The sequence below is a fragment of the Nicotiana attenuata genome, unplaced genomic scaffold, assembly GCF_001879085.1.
Source record: "Nicotiana attenuata strain UT unplaced genomic scaffold, NIATTr2, whole genome shotgun sequence".
Classification (NCBI taxonomy): Eukaryota; Viridiplantae; Streptophyta; class Magnoliopsida; order Solanales; family Solanaceae; genus Nicotiana; species Nicotiana attenuata.
The window spans coordinates 45,209-58,467 of NW_017674589.1; the positions used below are offsets into that span (position 1 = coordinate 45,209).

A 13,259-nucleotide genomic window follows, 5' to 3' on the forward strand; every position below is an offset into this window, starting at 1 on the left:
ATTTTTCTCCCAAATTTCACAATCAAATTCCTTAATTAAATGATGTAATCAACCATAGATTAGTGGAATATAACCATAAAGGAGTTAAGAATCGTTACCCAAAAGCTTGCTCTAAAAATTCCTCAAATAATCGCCCAATTCGAGCTCTCAAAGTCCCAAAATTGAAAATGGGATAAAACCCTCGAAATCCTCTTTTTCTGCCAAGTGATCACGCACCTGCGGGCTTCCAGTCGCACCTGCGGAATTACCCTAGCAGGTGCGGAACGGCTGGGTCCACATCTGCGATGAAAGGGACGCACCTGCGTGTGCGCGCCTGCGGAACATTATCTGCTTCTGGGGTCCTCCTCCGCGCCTGCGGTTCCTTAGGCGCATCTGCGGGCATCGCAAATGCGGAATCCTCCTCGCACCTACGACTCATGACCAAACATCCCAATCCTCTTTTACGCTTGCCTCTACGCACGTGCGATCCCGCACCTGCGGTCTCCCCACCGCAGGTGCGAAAACACCAGAAGTGAGAAAATTTCAGCAATAACACAAGTCCAATTTTTGATCTGTTAAGCATTCGAAACTCACCCAAGGCCTTCGGGACCTCAACCAAACATATCAACAAGTCCTAAAATACCATACGAACTTAGTCGAGCCCTCAAAACACATCAAACAACAACAAAAACACAAACCACCCTCCAATCCAAACTTATTGAACTTGAAACTTCAAATTTCTACAACCGATGCCAAAACCTATCAAACCACGTCCAATTGACCTCAAATTTTGCACACAACTCACATTCAACATTACGGACCTACTCCAACTTCAGGAATGTAAATCTGACCCCGATATCTAAAAGTCCACTTCCGATCAAAATCTCCAAAAATTCGACTTTCGTCATTTCTAGCCTAAATCAGCTACAGACCTCCAAAACACCACCCGGACACGCCCCTAAGTCCAAAGCCACTCAACAGAGATAACGGAACCGACGAAACTCCATTCCGGAGTCGTCTTCACACAGTTTCGACTACGGTCAAAATCCTAAGAATTAAGCTTCCGTTTAGGGATTAAGTGTCCCAAAACACTCCGAAACCAAAAACAAAACCTCCCGGCAAGTCACATAAGCAGAAAAGGATACGGGGGAAGCACTAAATAGGGCATCGGGGCTATTACTCTCAAAACGACCGGCTGGGTCGTTACAATATACATAATGCTCATCGTTCGGCCTCGCCCAATAGTTCCTATGCAAATTATGTATGGAATTTACTATTTAGCACAGGTGACTCTCAAAATTATTTAATAAATGAATGACTAAAGTTTTATTCTCTATGGGATTATAAACATTGTGAATAAATCAAATAACTAATTATAATATTGCCAATTTACTAATTGAGAACATCATGAGGGTGAATATCATTTGAATATTTCTTCTGAAAATAAATAGCTAAAATTTATATATGTACTTGTTAGATCTTCATGTCTTAGTTCCGTAACTCTTGAAATTATCATACTTTTATTATTTTGCTATTTAGAGAAATTCTCTATTTACTTATGAGGGAGTATTATTTAAACTATAGTACCGATAAAATTTATTGAGTATTTATTTTTGAGGAGGTAAAATATGTAGTTTGATAATACGGAAAAGGGCAAAAATTGCCCCTAACCTATTCGCTTTGATTTACAAATATCTGTCGTCCACTTATTTTGTTAAAACTGCCCTCACCGTTAAAAATCTGGTCCATTCATGCCCTTGTTTCTGACAGACATTTTCTGAATAAAAAAAATATTTTATTATATATGATGTGATAATTACTTATTGGTCAAATTAAAAATCTCACTCTTACTCAAATCTGATATAATAACATACCCATGACCCATCTTAATCGTTCCAACCCATTAAACCCTTTTTAGCCCCTCAAACACCCGATTCCTAACCCAAACTCATGATCCAATCGTTATTTAGGTTTCATTTGTCAAAATTTCATATTTTTTTCTTTTTATTAATTTATTATTTGGTTGCATACTTTTCCATGTTTTTCTTCCCCAACTTAATCACCGCAGACAGTTTTCCAACCAAATCACCGCCGACGAACTGTGAAGCTAATTTGCTCACATGATTTCAATTAACTCCAAAAAGCTACATGGTGGCACAAGAAATATAACTTTGGCAGAAAGTAACTTATTAAACCATAATATCTTAAAATGAACTATCAATTTAATTCGAAAGAATACTAAATTTTACTCAGAAAATTAATTTAAAAATTAAGTTAAGACCGAAAAATCTGAATGGAGATCCGTGGGTGTTGAAGGATGAAGATCTAGAAGTTGAAGCTGATGGTGGTCCTCTCTCGGCAATGGCGAGTTACTATACTTTGGCCATGGAGGAGGATAAATAGAGAAATTGTGGAATGGGAGGACAGGGATGGAAGAGGAGAAGCTGAGAGGTGAAATTATGACATTTTAAAAAGCGGGTCATGGGTCGGGTATGGATATTTTTGGGTCATGGGGTGGATAATAAGTGGATGTGGGGTGAGATTTTAATTTAAGCCAATAGGAAATTGACGCATAAAAAGTAATAAAACTTTTTCTTAATAACAATAGGGCCGTTAGTTTCCGGGGCATGAATGAGCCAGAATTTTAACGGTGATGACATTTAACAAAATAGGTGAACAATGGATATTTTTAAACCAAAGCGAATAGATTAGGGGTAGTTTTGCCCCTTTTCCGTTGATAATATTTTTTAACGAAGTGTGATTTTTAATTGTTTTAAAGTTACGGCATTATAATTTATATTTCATAGTAACTTTGATACTATTACATTGTTTATATTTGTAAAAACATACTAGATATCTTGTTTTCTTTAATTTTTAATTTTCTTGAACTTTTAATGTACTTTTTATATTATTTTGTGTTATTATAGCTTGCCTTTTTGTAAAAAAACTTTATCTACTGATGCTTGTAATAGACTAAGAACCTTAGGCAATCAATGTATTGCATGTGATAATCCACCAATCCGTGTTAATTTTCCTACTATCTATAACCAACTGAACGTTATCTAGTTTTTATAATATATCGGCCATTATTATCAAAAAAAATAAAAAAGAATCAAACAATTTAAAGAACCGTGTTTACGCCTCATGTCTCGAGGCTTACACCTCATTCCTCATCAAGTAAAATGCCCGCCTCACGCCCTCGCCTTTTTAAAATACTAAGGAGTCCACCCTCGTATAGTCATCTGATCTGCTTAGGAACTTCTTCAGATTGATTACTTAGAACAATTATGTGAAGCCACACTAATGACCGTCTTTTCAATGAAATAGGTGCTAAGACGATCATTATCTTGTGAAAATGGTTGATTAAGATCACTCGTGGGAAAAGTTGGCCAAAGATGTGCTCATGCAATGAAGTCATTCATTACTGCAATAAAAGTGCTTATATGAAGTAATTTTGACAATTGGTGGATAGCTAAGAAATAATTTAGAGACATAGGTGAGAATACGTTAAAAGTTTTATGCTCGCTCATCATATGTATCTTTACTGTACATAATAAAATGTTGTAAAAGAATTGAGTACTGATAAATTTAAATTTGACTCGACATTACAGATTAGCTAGATTATGTCTATTTGAGCTTCAGCTTAATCAATTTGACGAAATAGGTGCTAAGACAATCTTTGAACGAGTTTTATTAGATTTTAATCTCCTACATAAAACCAAGAAAGTTGTACAAACCATTCCCTGAATTATCAAATAAACCTTTTAGCAAAATTTGAGCTCTCCAATTCAAAGAAACATTTAAAGAATCACAAAACAGGTCTGACTATTATCATCACACATTCTATCTCCCTCGAAAATTGAAAAAAGAAAAAGGCAAAAAAAGATGGAACGAATATAAGAAGAAAATATGGGACAGAAGAAAATAATTCTGACAGACTGTTCTAGCATAACTTCTTATATAACAAAAGCCAACCAAATTGCACAATCTTCTCATCACATTGAATCAGTCTCAATAAGAGCCTACTGTTGCTTGCACTCTGGTGGTCTCTCACCAGACTGACCATCTCCTGCTGCAGGTGCTCTTCCGCTCTTCTGTGATGATGGAAGATCAACAATTAGGTATGCCGACAAAAAATCTTAGACAACTTCGGGAACAGACATGAGATTGTGGATCATACCTTGTGCACAGCAGATGTCTGCAGTGACGTTTCAAACAATGGAGAAAAGGTGTTAGCTTTCCTAATCTTTTAAACTCCAAAAGACAAATTTAGATGCTAAAAGTTGAACCGAGAAAAGGTAAACTTACCTTCTTTTTGGTCTTAGTCTCATCTTCATCCTCCTCTTCGTCCTCGTCATCTTCTTCATCCTCCTCGTCCTCGTCCTCATCATCCTCTTCATCATCATCTTCATCCTCGTCATCTTCCAACTCAGCATAATCATCCTCAGCAGCTTCCCCGGTGAACCATGACACTGCATGTGGAATGATTTTATCTCGGATTGTTGACCTTCATAGACAATCAGGAGCAAAAAAAAAGATCAGCATCTGCTTTCAGTCATAACTTAAACCATGGGTGGTGCTATATTCTCCCAGATTAAAATGTCTCTGTAAAATTGATGTCAGATAAGACTTACCCAATATCATAGTCTTGTTCCATCAAATTCTGAAGTTCTTCAGCCTGTTACAACAAGTACAAGGAAATAGTTATAAATTAAATTGAGCTCAAAAGAGAAATGGTATAAAGAAAATATAGCAATAACTTACAGCATCTTCATCAATATCCTCTTCGTCCTCTGGCACCTGAGGTGGACTAAAGAAGTTGAAGAAACTTTCACATTGTTCTGTTTTAGTGATGGGCTTGGCATTCTTTGACCCCTTCTTCGGCTTCTTTTTTAGAATCTTTTGTGTCAAGCATTTTCCTGGATACCATTCTATCTCAGTCCTACAGATTGTGGAGCAAAACATGAGATACCACTGGCAGAAAATAATCACATTAAATCAATCAAAAACTCTGCTTTTGCAGGTTATGAGGTGGTGATGACATACGCAATTGCCTTCTCCAAGATTGGTTCATCTTCATCAATCATGTGATATGTCTTAGTCAGCACGGAGTTCTTGAAGTAAGGATTAGTCTCAAAGAAAAAGTCAAGCTTAAAACCCTTCGGATCATCAATCCTCGACCACTTTATATCCCGGAGGAATTTGAGAGCTTCTTCATCTCGCTCGGTAATCTGTACTTACAGAATAGACCAGATTGACATAAGTGGACTGACAGGTAACCAAACTGTTCTGCGAACTAGTTTAAAGCAGCTAAACCGAAAATTACCTCCTCAGCAAGCACTTCGTTATTCTTCATAGCAGTGAGCCAAAAATCAGGGACTCCTTTCTCTATTAAAAGCCAATTGCATTAATATTTATCATAGTAGAGCAGCAGTCAACTCAAGTTCGATATTTAACATACCCACTGCATCTTCATCCTCCTGCTTGTCTGCTGCAGCAGCCTCAGCTGTAGCCCCATCAACTTCAACAACCCCATTCACAATTTCAAATCTCTGCGAATGTGTAGTTAACAACATTAGTTATACATCACCATACCATAAAATCAATGCATACATTGTACTAGTGCTAAATGTATCCCCAGACCTTTGTGTATAGTGGCTGATACAACTTCTGGTATTTGGCTTCAAGCGCAGCTCTCTCTTCAAAAAATTTTGCCTCCAATTCGTCATGTTCAGTCTGCACAATTAAGAAAGAGGAAGAACTCATCACCAAGTCACAAATACAAAAAAACATACAGAGGAAAACCTAAAGAAAAAACAAAAGGCAACATTGCATGCAGTGTATCTAAATTTAACTTAATGTTAAACAAGTAAATTGACGCACATTAAACACAGTAAATCAAGGAGGTACTAAAGCAAACAATAGACACTGCTGACTAATATAAGTGATCATATTATCTGCAATATAGCCAAATATACACCCATAAGACAATACAAAGTCTTATTTTAAGAGAAAGCTGCAAAGTGTTTACTTTAAACCCAATGGTAATATTAGAAACCATCGGACTTGCATAATATCTCCACTTCACAATAAGATGCAAAATTTGTGTTTCACTCAACAACACAAAAGAACAAAAGAGATATTTGGTGTAACATCAGGAATAAAACATTCAACGATAGATGGCATTTCATGCATGCTTGTTCAAAAATAAACAAGCTCCCAGGCTATATCATGTGAGTAAACAAGTTGTGCAAAAACCAAATGCAGATCTTCTCGTTCAGTAACAGTTCTGCAATGACAATGGGTCTTGAACGAGAGCCACAACTAGCTTATAATATCATTAAATAATCAAATGCTCTTCAAGCAGCTAATCACATCCTAATTTACTTCAAATTATTGGCATCATATTTAAAACAATGAACGCTTAGAAACTTAATTGAAAAAAATTGGCATGGTTTGCAGAAACAGCTAAGAGCCATTGAAAAAAATTTAAACTGCAATTATTACATGCCTGAATCTCCCTCAGAACCTCAACACGTTTTCGCACATTCGGGGACAAACTTTCAAGCACGTTTGAGTGCTTCCCAGTAAGATCATGAAGTTTATTCTGCAGAAACAAACCGCAAAGTCAGCCCAAGTTGCCTAAATTTACAACACAAATTACACCTAAACATATAAACAGGCTTGAAAGATCAAAGGAAAAACAAGAAAAGAACTCACTTTGAGCACATTGACAAGGTCTGCTCGGTCCCCAGCATTCAAAGCTACACAAAACATTATCAATTAGGTAAATTCAAACCCCATTTAAAGTTTAACCTTTTTTACCGAGACCCACATAAATAACTAGTACTAAATCCCATAATAATTTAAGGTTTTTTTTTTTGTCCATAAATATTTAAGCTTTCACTGATAAGAAAATGAATCTTGGACATAACTCAATCGCCTAAGACCACACAAGAAAACATATTACCACATCCCACACCGATGTGGGAGTCTAACATTTACAGAGAGCCAGATATCAAAATAGTATATACATAAAAATTTAAGCTTCTTACAGAGAAACAGATAAATAGGTAACTAGTCTACAAAATTTTAAGCTTTTACAGAGACCCAGATATCTAACATAGAAGTAAAAGTGGATTCTTGATAGTGTTTAAAAACCTTTGAATAAACGGGGATAAGGGGTTCTTACCAGCAGTTAGATCAGCAACATTGAAGTTGTCCTTAGTGTTGCTCATTATTATGGATTGCGCAGAGGCAGAGGAGGAGCAATAAGGAAAGTGAGAGTTAGAGAGAGAAATGCCTTAGCAACGCAACGAAACGCGCCTCAATTTAAGCTCTTTTGCTCTCTCCCTCCCTCGCGCTTACTCTCTCTCAGAAAACCTAGCTGCTTAGCTTCACATTTATATTGACGGTCTATATAGCGCCGTGTTTGGATTCCTACGGGATTTCGGGGTATTATTCTTTTCCCATTTCCCCCACTTTTCTTTTTCTTTTTTATAATAATGAGAAATTTCAAGAGCCAATTCTGCATAGTTTGAAATTTGATGGATAGTAGGACCTTCTTATATATTTCTCCACTTTAATATTACTCCCTCCGTTTCAATTTATGTGAACATGTTTGACTGAACACAAATTTTAAGAGAAAATAAAAACTTTTGGAATTTGTAGTTTGCATTGGCTCATGCAAGCAGCTTGCAGGTAACTCAACAGAGGGAGTACTGTTTTTTTGTCTGAGCTTGAACTTGTGACTTACAGTCTATAGTATTCGCTACTCTTATAACCTTACCAAAAGCGATTGTTAAGTCGTTGAGATTTCAATAATACAATACAGGTATCTCTTTGAAAACGTATTTCTCTTCATATATTATTTCCTAATTTGTTGTGTATTTAAATCATGGCAACAATAAGTTAAGCTTACTTAGACACATTAATGTAGTTATGGAAGAAAATACTTCTTATGCTTTTAATTATTTTGCTTATGAGATTGTCACAAATGAGTAGTGCATTGTTCACACATAAGATGATAAAAGTAACTAAGGCCTCATTTGTTTATTTTAAGATTAAGACGTGTCACTAATGAGTAGTGCATTGTTCACACATAAAATGATAAAAGTAACTAAGGCCTCATTTGTTTAATTTAAGACTAATACGTATGAATCTGAATACACATCTGAATATTAAGGTGTGTATTAAGATAATCTGAATACACATCTTAATCTGAATACACATATGAATATTAAGATGTGTATTAAGATCTGCATACTAAATGATTAAGATTGTTTGATTTTTAACATCTGAATGTATAAAATTTATCTTTATTTAAAAATTAATAAATATAAAATTCAAATAAAATATTAATCAATCAAATATTCTATCAATAAAATATATAATTCTTTTAAAAAATATGGTAGTTATTGGTGGTGATAACGGTGGTGCTTGTGAATGTCGACTGGAGGCGGTGGTTGGTGGTAGGTTTGGTTGATGGTTGTGGTTCAAGATAGTAGCTAGTGGTGATTAGTAGTGACGGTAGCGTTTATGATTGAGGATGGTGGTGGTGAGTGGTGATAAATAATGGCGGGTGATGGTGGTAGTTGTGATTGAGGAAGGTGGTGGTAGGTGGTGGTAATTAATGATGATGTGCAGTGCTGATTATGGTTATTGATGGTGATGAGGTGTTAGTTGTGGTAGTTAGGTGGGTGAGTGTTGTTTGTGGTTGAGAATGATGGTGGTGGGAGTGGTGCAGATGGTGGCTGGTGGTAGTCGATTATGGTGGCGGCTATGATTGAGGATGATAGTGGTGGTTGAGTGTGGTGGTGGTGGTGGTGGCATGGTGGTAGTTGATAATGGTAGGCGATGACGACAATTAATAATGAATATGGATGATAGCATCTTAGTGAAATTAATAGCCTGTTTGGCCAAGCTTCTTTTTGGCCAAAAGTGTTTTTTTTTTTTTTGCCAAAAGCACTTTTGACCAAAAATTGAGGTGTTTGGCCAAGCTTTTGGAAGGAAAAAAAGTGCTTTTCAGGAGAAGCAGAAGCAGTTTTGGAGAAGCAGAAAAAAGTAGCTTCTCTCCAAAGGCACTTTTTTGAGAAGCACTTTTGAGAAAAATACACTTAGAAGCAGTTTTTTAAAGCTTGTCCAAACACTAATTGTTGCTCAGAAGTGCTTTTCAAACTAATTAACCAAACACAAACTGCTTCTCACCAAAAGTACTTTTGAGAAAAGCACTTTTGAGAAAAGCACTTTTGAAAAAAAGCACTTCTCAAAATAAGGTGATTTTTGCAGCTTGGCCAAATGAGCTATAAGTCTCTGTTATGAATCTTAATCATACAGACCTATTCAGACCCATTAAGTGGTTGTGAAGTAAAAAAACGAACACACTTAATGGGTAAGATCTGAATAATTAAGATTCAGACTTTAAAAACAAACGCACTTAATGTTAGGGGTCTGAATGATTAAGATTCATACCTCCACTAAGTGAAAATAAATGAGGCCTAAGCGGACCATTGTATTGGACAATGCTATGCGCACCCAATAGAAAAGACAAAGATTTGTTCGGTACGTGATACGAGCAACTAAACACGTGATGTGTTTTCATAAGAGTATGTTTACACATGACGTTACATAAAAAAATAAGATTATTGTTATGAATACACTACATTGTGGATGTCCATTTCACTCGTTGTCGCGCCCTATTTTTCCTCGCGGAGTCCGGGTTTCGATATTTTTTGGGACAACTCATTTCCTTTTTTGGGAATTGGGTATGGAATTTGAAGAGTTGCCACCTAACGGATTTAAGGTGCGTTAGGGCACCTAAAGCGAATAACCAGTTTGCATTACTAGAGATTGGGTAAGGGCTCGAAATAACCTTGAGGGGAAGGTATTATGCACCCCTCGAGGTCCACAACGGTGGGCCCTGGCCAAACTCGAATTAGGTGAATTAGTCTTATAAACAAACAAAGCAATTTAAACAAATAGAGATTATTTCTAAAACAAGGAGTAAAAGGGGGTCCTAGGTTTTTTAGCCTATAGGATCACTTCTGTGCAATACTTGGTAATCATCCCCAAGTTGAGGTGCTACACATAGCATTAGCGCACAGGTCATCATCTCCTTTTACTACCCAATTACCCTTCCCCTTTTATTTATTACCTAAGCGTTCTAATAACATCCGATACGTGCCCTATGCGTGCATTACCCGTCCCTTGCCTGTGGCCCTGGAAGTGTTTAGGACCTCTATTTAAGGAAGTTCTAGACTCACTTATGTTATTTTAAAAGGAGAAAACTAAGCGACAAACAAAAAGCCAAATAGGATTATCACATAAAGATGCAATTAAGGGGGCTCACATTTACCTCCACAAATAAGCAAAACAAATGCACGCCTCAAACAAACAGTTTTTGAATGATTCAAAGTCCTATAGCAGGAGATCTATATGAGCACAAAATATGAAGCAATTTCAATAAGGCGGGGCAGTAAATACCTAATCAACTTACTTACTGATTTTGTTACTTCCTGAACCTGGGCATTTTATAAGCAGTGAAACAAATATAGTTTTTGGCAATTTCAAGGTTTTAATTATCCTACATGATGGCCTAGACGATAACCGGCAGGATCCTATAGGCATGGTATCTAAACGTATTGGACCATGATTATGAACCAGTGGTTAAAGCAGGCAGGATTTTATCCTTTAGACCCTATAGGCATGATATCTAAGTGTAGAATAACTGATCTTAAGACCTTATAGGCATGGTATCTAAATGCAGAAGTGATTCTGAAAATTCCTATTGACATGGTAACTAAATGCAGAAGTAGTTCTGAAATTTCCTATAAACATGGTATCCAAGTGCAGAAATGATTTTGAAAATTCCTATTGACATGATATCTAAATGCAGAAGTAGTTCTAAAATTTTCTATAGACATGATATCTAAGTGCAGAAGTGATTTAAAACTTTATATGCGCGGTTTTGAAAATGTAGAACTGATTTGGAAACTTTGCAGGTATGTATTTAAATACGGAAAATTAATTTGACAGCCTTCTAGGCATGGTATCAAAATGCAGTAATGTGAATCTTGAAAGGATATTCAGAACTATTTTGATCCTATAGGCATGACATCTAAAAGTGGATCAGAACATGTTGAACAAATTAAATCCTATGGGCATGTTATCTACCGCGCACAGTAACAGGATGTATTGAAACAGATACCTATAGGCATGTTATCTAATGCATGCAGTAACAGAAATAATTGAACAAATAAATAACCTATAGGCAGGATATCTAATATATAGTAGTGAAAACATTTGAAAGAAACATGCACCTAAGCAGGATTTCTACCATGTTCTCATGCAAACATTAAACTAGGCCCAGTTTCCCCAATTCGTTATTGCCCATTGTTATTACAAATAATTATTACAGACCATAAAAGAATGAATAAATTACAAAGTATGTAACTATAGGAAGCCTGCAGCAGGCCCAATGCATCCGGATAACCCAGGCCTTCAAACCATAATAGCTCCAGAGCTCAGACACATACAGTAACCATTGGCAAAGCACAAAGAACCCAAATCTCTAGTGTGTCAGAGTTCCCAAGGGTTTCAAGAACCCAGGGCAGTGCTCACACTTAGAGAACAAATGTTCAGAATCAGTTGAAGAGGGATTAGGGACCAACCCCAGCGTGTCAGAGTTCACAAGGGTCTCACATGGACCCCGAGCAGTGCTTACGCTGAGGAGGCCAAGGACAGAACCTACAGAAAACGTAAGGATGGGATTCATGGTAGCATAAGCAGCACATAAGAGGAGGTCATGGTTGAAGGGGGTAGATTTTCTAGGAGACCTACTTGATTTAGGGAGACAGCATAACAGAGTTCAGAACATAGAGTAATAGATAGCAAAATCTAGACATGTGAACAGAGTTACATTGAAAAGTTTAAAACACAAATTGGCAAGTTGCAAAGTTCTTCATTCATGGCATTTAATGAGGTAAAACCTGAAAGGTGCACATAACATGCACATATAGCCTAGTTACCTAAAGTTAAACAGCCATATGAGATTGAATGAGCTAAAAGCATGCTGAAAGACAGGTTATCAGGATACATGAGTGGCAGAATTAACAAGGTTGCATACAAGAAACCAATAAGAGGGTATTAGGCTTAAACACTTAAGAGGATTCAAACAGACAGTCTCAGAGCTAACAGTTTTAAGTAAAGAACTAAAGAGGCTCGAACAAACATGCAATTTGACAGAATCATGCTCGAGAAAACACACTTTAAACACACAGGATCATAGACATAAACCACAGATACGTAAGGGTAAACTGGCAGAGGTATAACAACTCACCAGTTAAGCGAGAATAACACCACAATAGTTGAGATCCCAAAATATTTGGCTTTGGCTTTCAGCCAGCCAAAAATCAGAGATAGAACGAAATAGCAAAGAAAGCACAGAATTAGAACTTAAGTTTTTTTCCAGTGAGATGTAGTGATTCCGGTCTGGTCCTAAAGGGGAATGGGGAGGGGTTTATATACCATGCAATAGGGCAGAACACACAAGGTAATGAATCAATCACACACAAATAAGGTATTAAAATTAATCAACAATCAGTTTAGGTCGACATGGATCAATTAACAGGCATAAAATTGGGCTAGCATCAGTTAATGGACTCAATCAGTAGTCAAATAAGGTAAGGGATAATTCCGGAATCAATTAGAAGTGATTTAGGGCATAAATCAAGGATTCAGCAAATCAGAGAAACACACAAATTATTTTGAGTATTTAAGGCAAATGCACAAAAATATCAAAACACAAATTGTTCAGAATATTTGAAGCAAATGCTAAAGTATAAAGAAATTAGGAAACATGAAAAAAAATAGAGTAATCGAACACAGAAAAGGAAAGATTCGTCAGAATCAGTAAGGGAAAGGAGAAAGTTTCAAACCCTAGTTTTGGGTAAATACCAAGTCAGCCGAAATAAAAAAGGATAACACAGATTCATACTAAATGAACATATATAAGAGTTTATTAAAGGAAAACTCATAATTGAATCAGTTTAATTCGAGTAAAGAAAGGGTTTGAAACCCTAGGTTTGAGTAAATCACAGAGTCGGTAAAAGATCAACAGATCCATAAATAATAGAGCAAATATAGACGAAGAAACATGTTTAAAAGACAGGTTCTGAACCAGATTTGGTTCAAATCATAGAAAATCTGAAACCCTAACCTTTAGGGTTTAGCGAATCAAGTGAGATATGAGAGAAACATTACAAATACGCGCTTGGGCTTGA

At 36.5% G+C, this 13,259-nt stretch overlaps 1 protein-coding gene across 1 annotated transcript; it reads right to left on the minus strand.

Moving 5' to 3' along the window:
* Positions 1-3,706: 3,706 nt before the first annotated feature.
* On the minus strand, positions 3,707-7,377 carry LOC109218955 (nucleosome assembly protein 1;2). Its single transcript, XM_019383352.1, has 12 exons — positions 7,172-7,377; positions 6,700-6,743; positions 6,491-6,586; positions 5,623-5,715; positions 5,441-5,531; positions 5,306-5,367; positions 5,026-5,210; positions 4,744-4,921; positions 4,614-4,657; positions 4,288-4,486; positions 4,160-4,177; positions 3,707-4,073 (listed from the first exon to the last, which is right to left on the minus strand). The coding sequence occupies exons 1-12, from the start codon at positions 7,215-7,217 to the stop codon at positions 4,002-4,004; spliced, it is 1,128 nt and encodes a 375-aa protein (XP_019238897.1). The 5' UTR covers positions 7,218-7,377; the 3' UTR covers positions 3,707-4,001.
* Between the last annotated feature and the right edge of the window lie 5,882 nt (positions 7,378-13,259).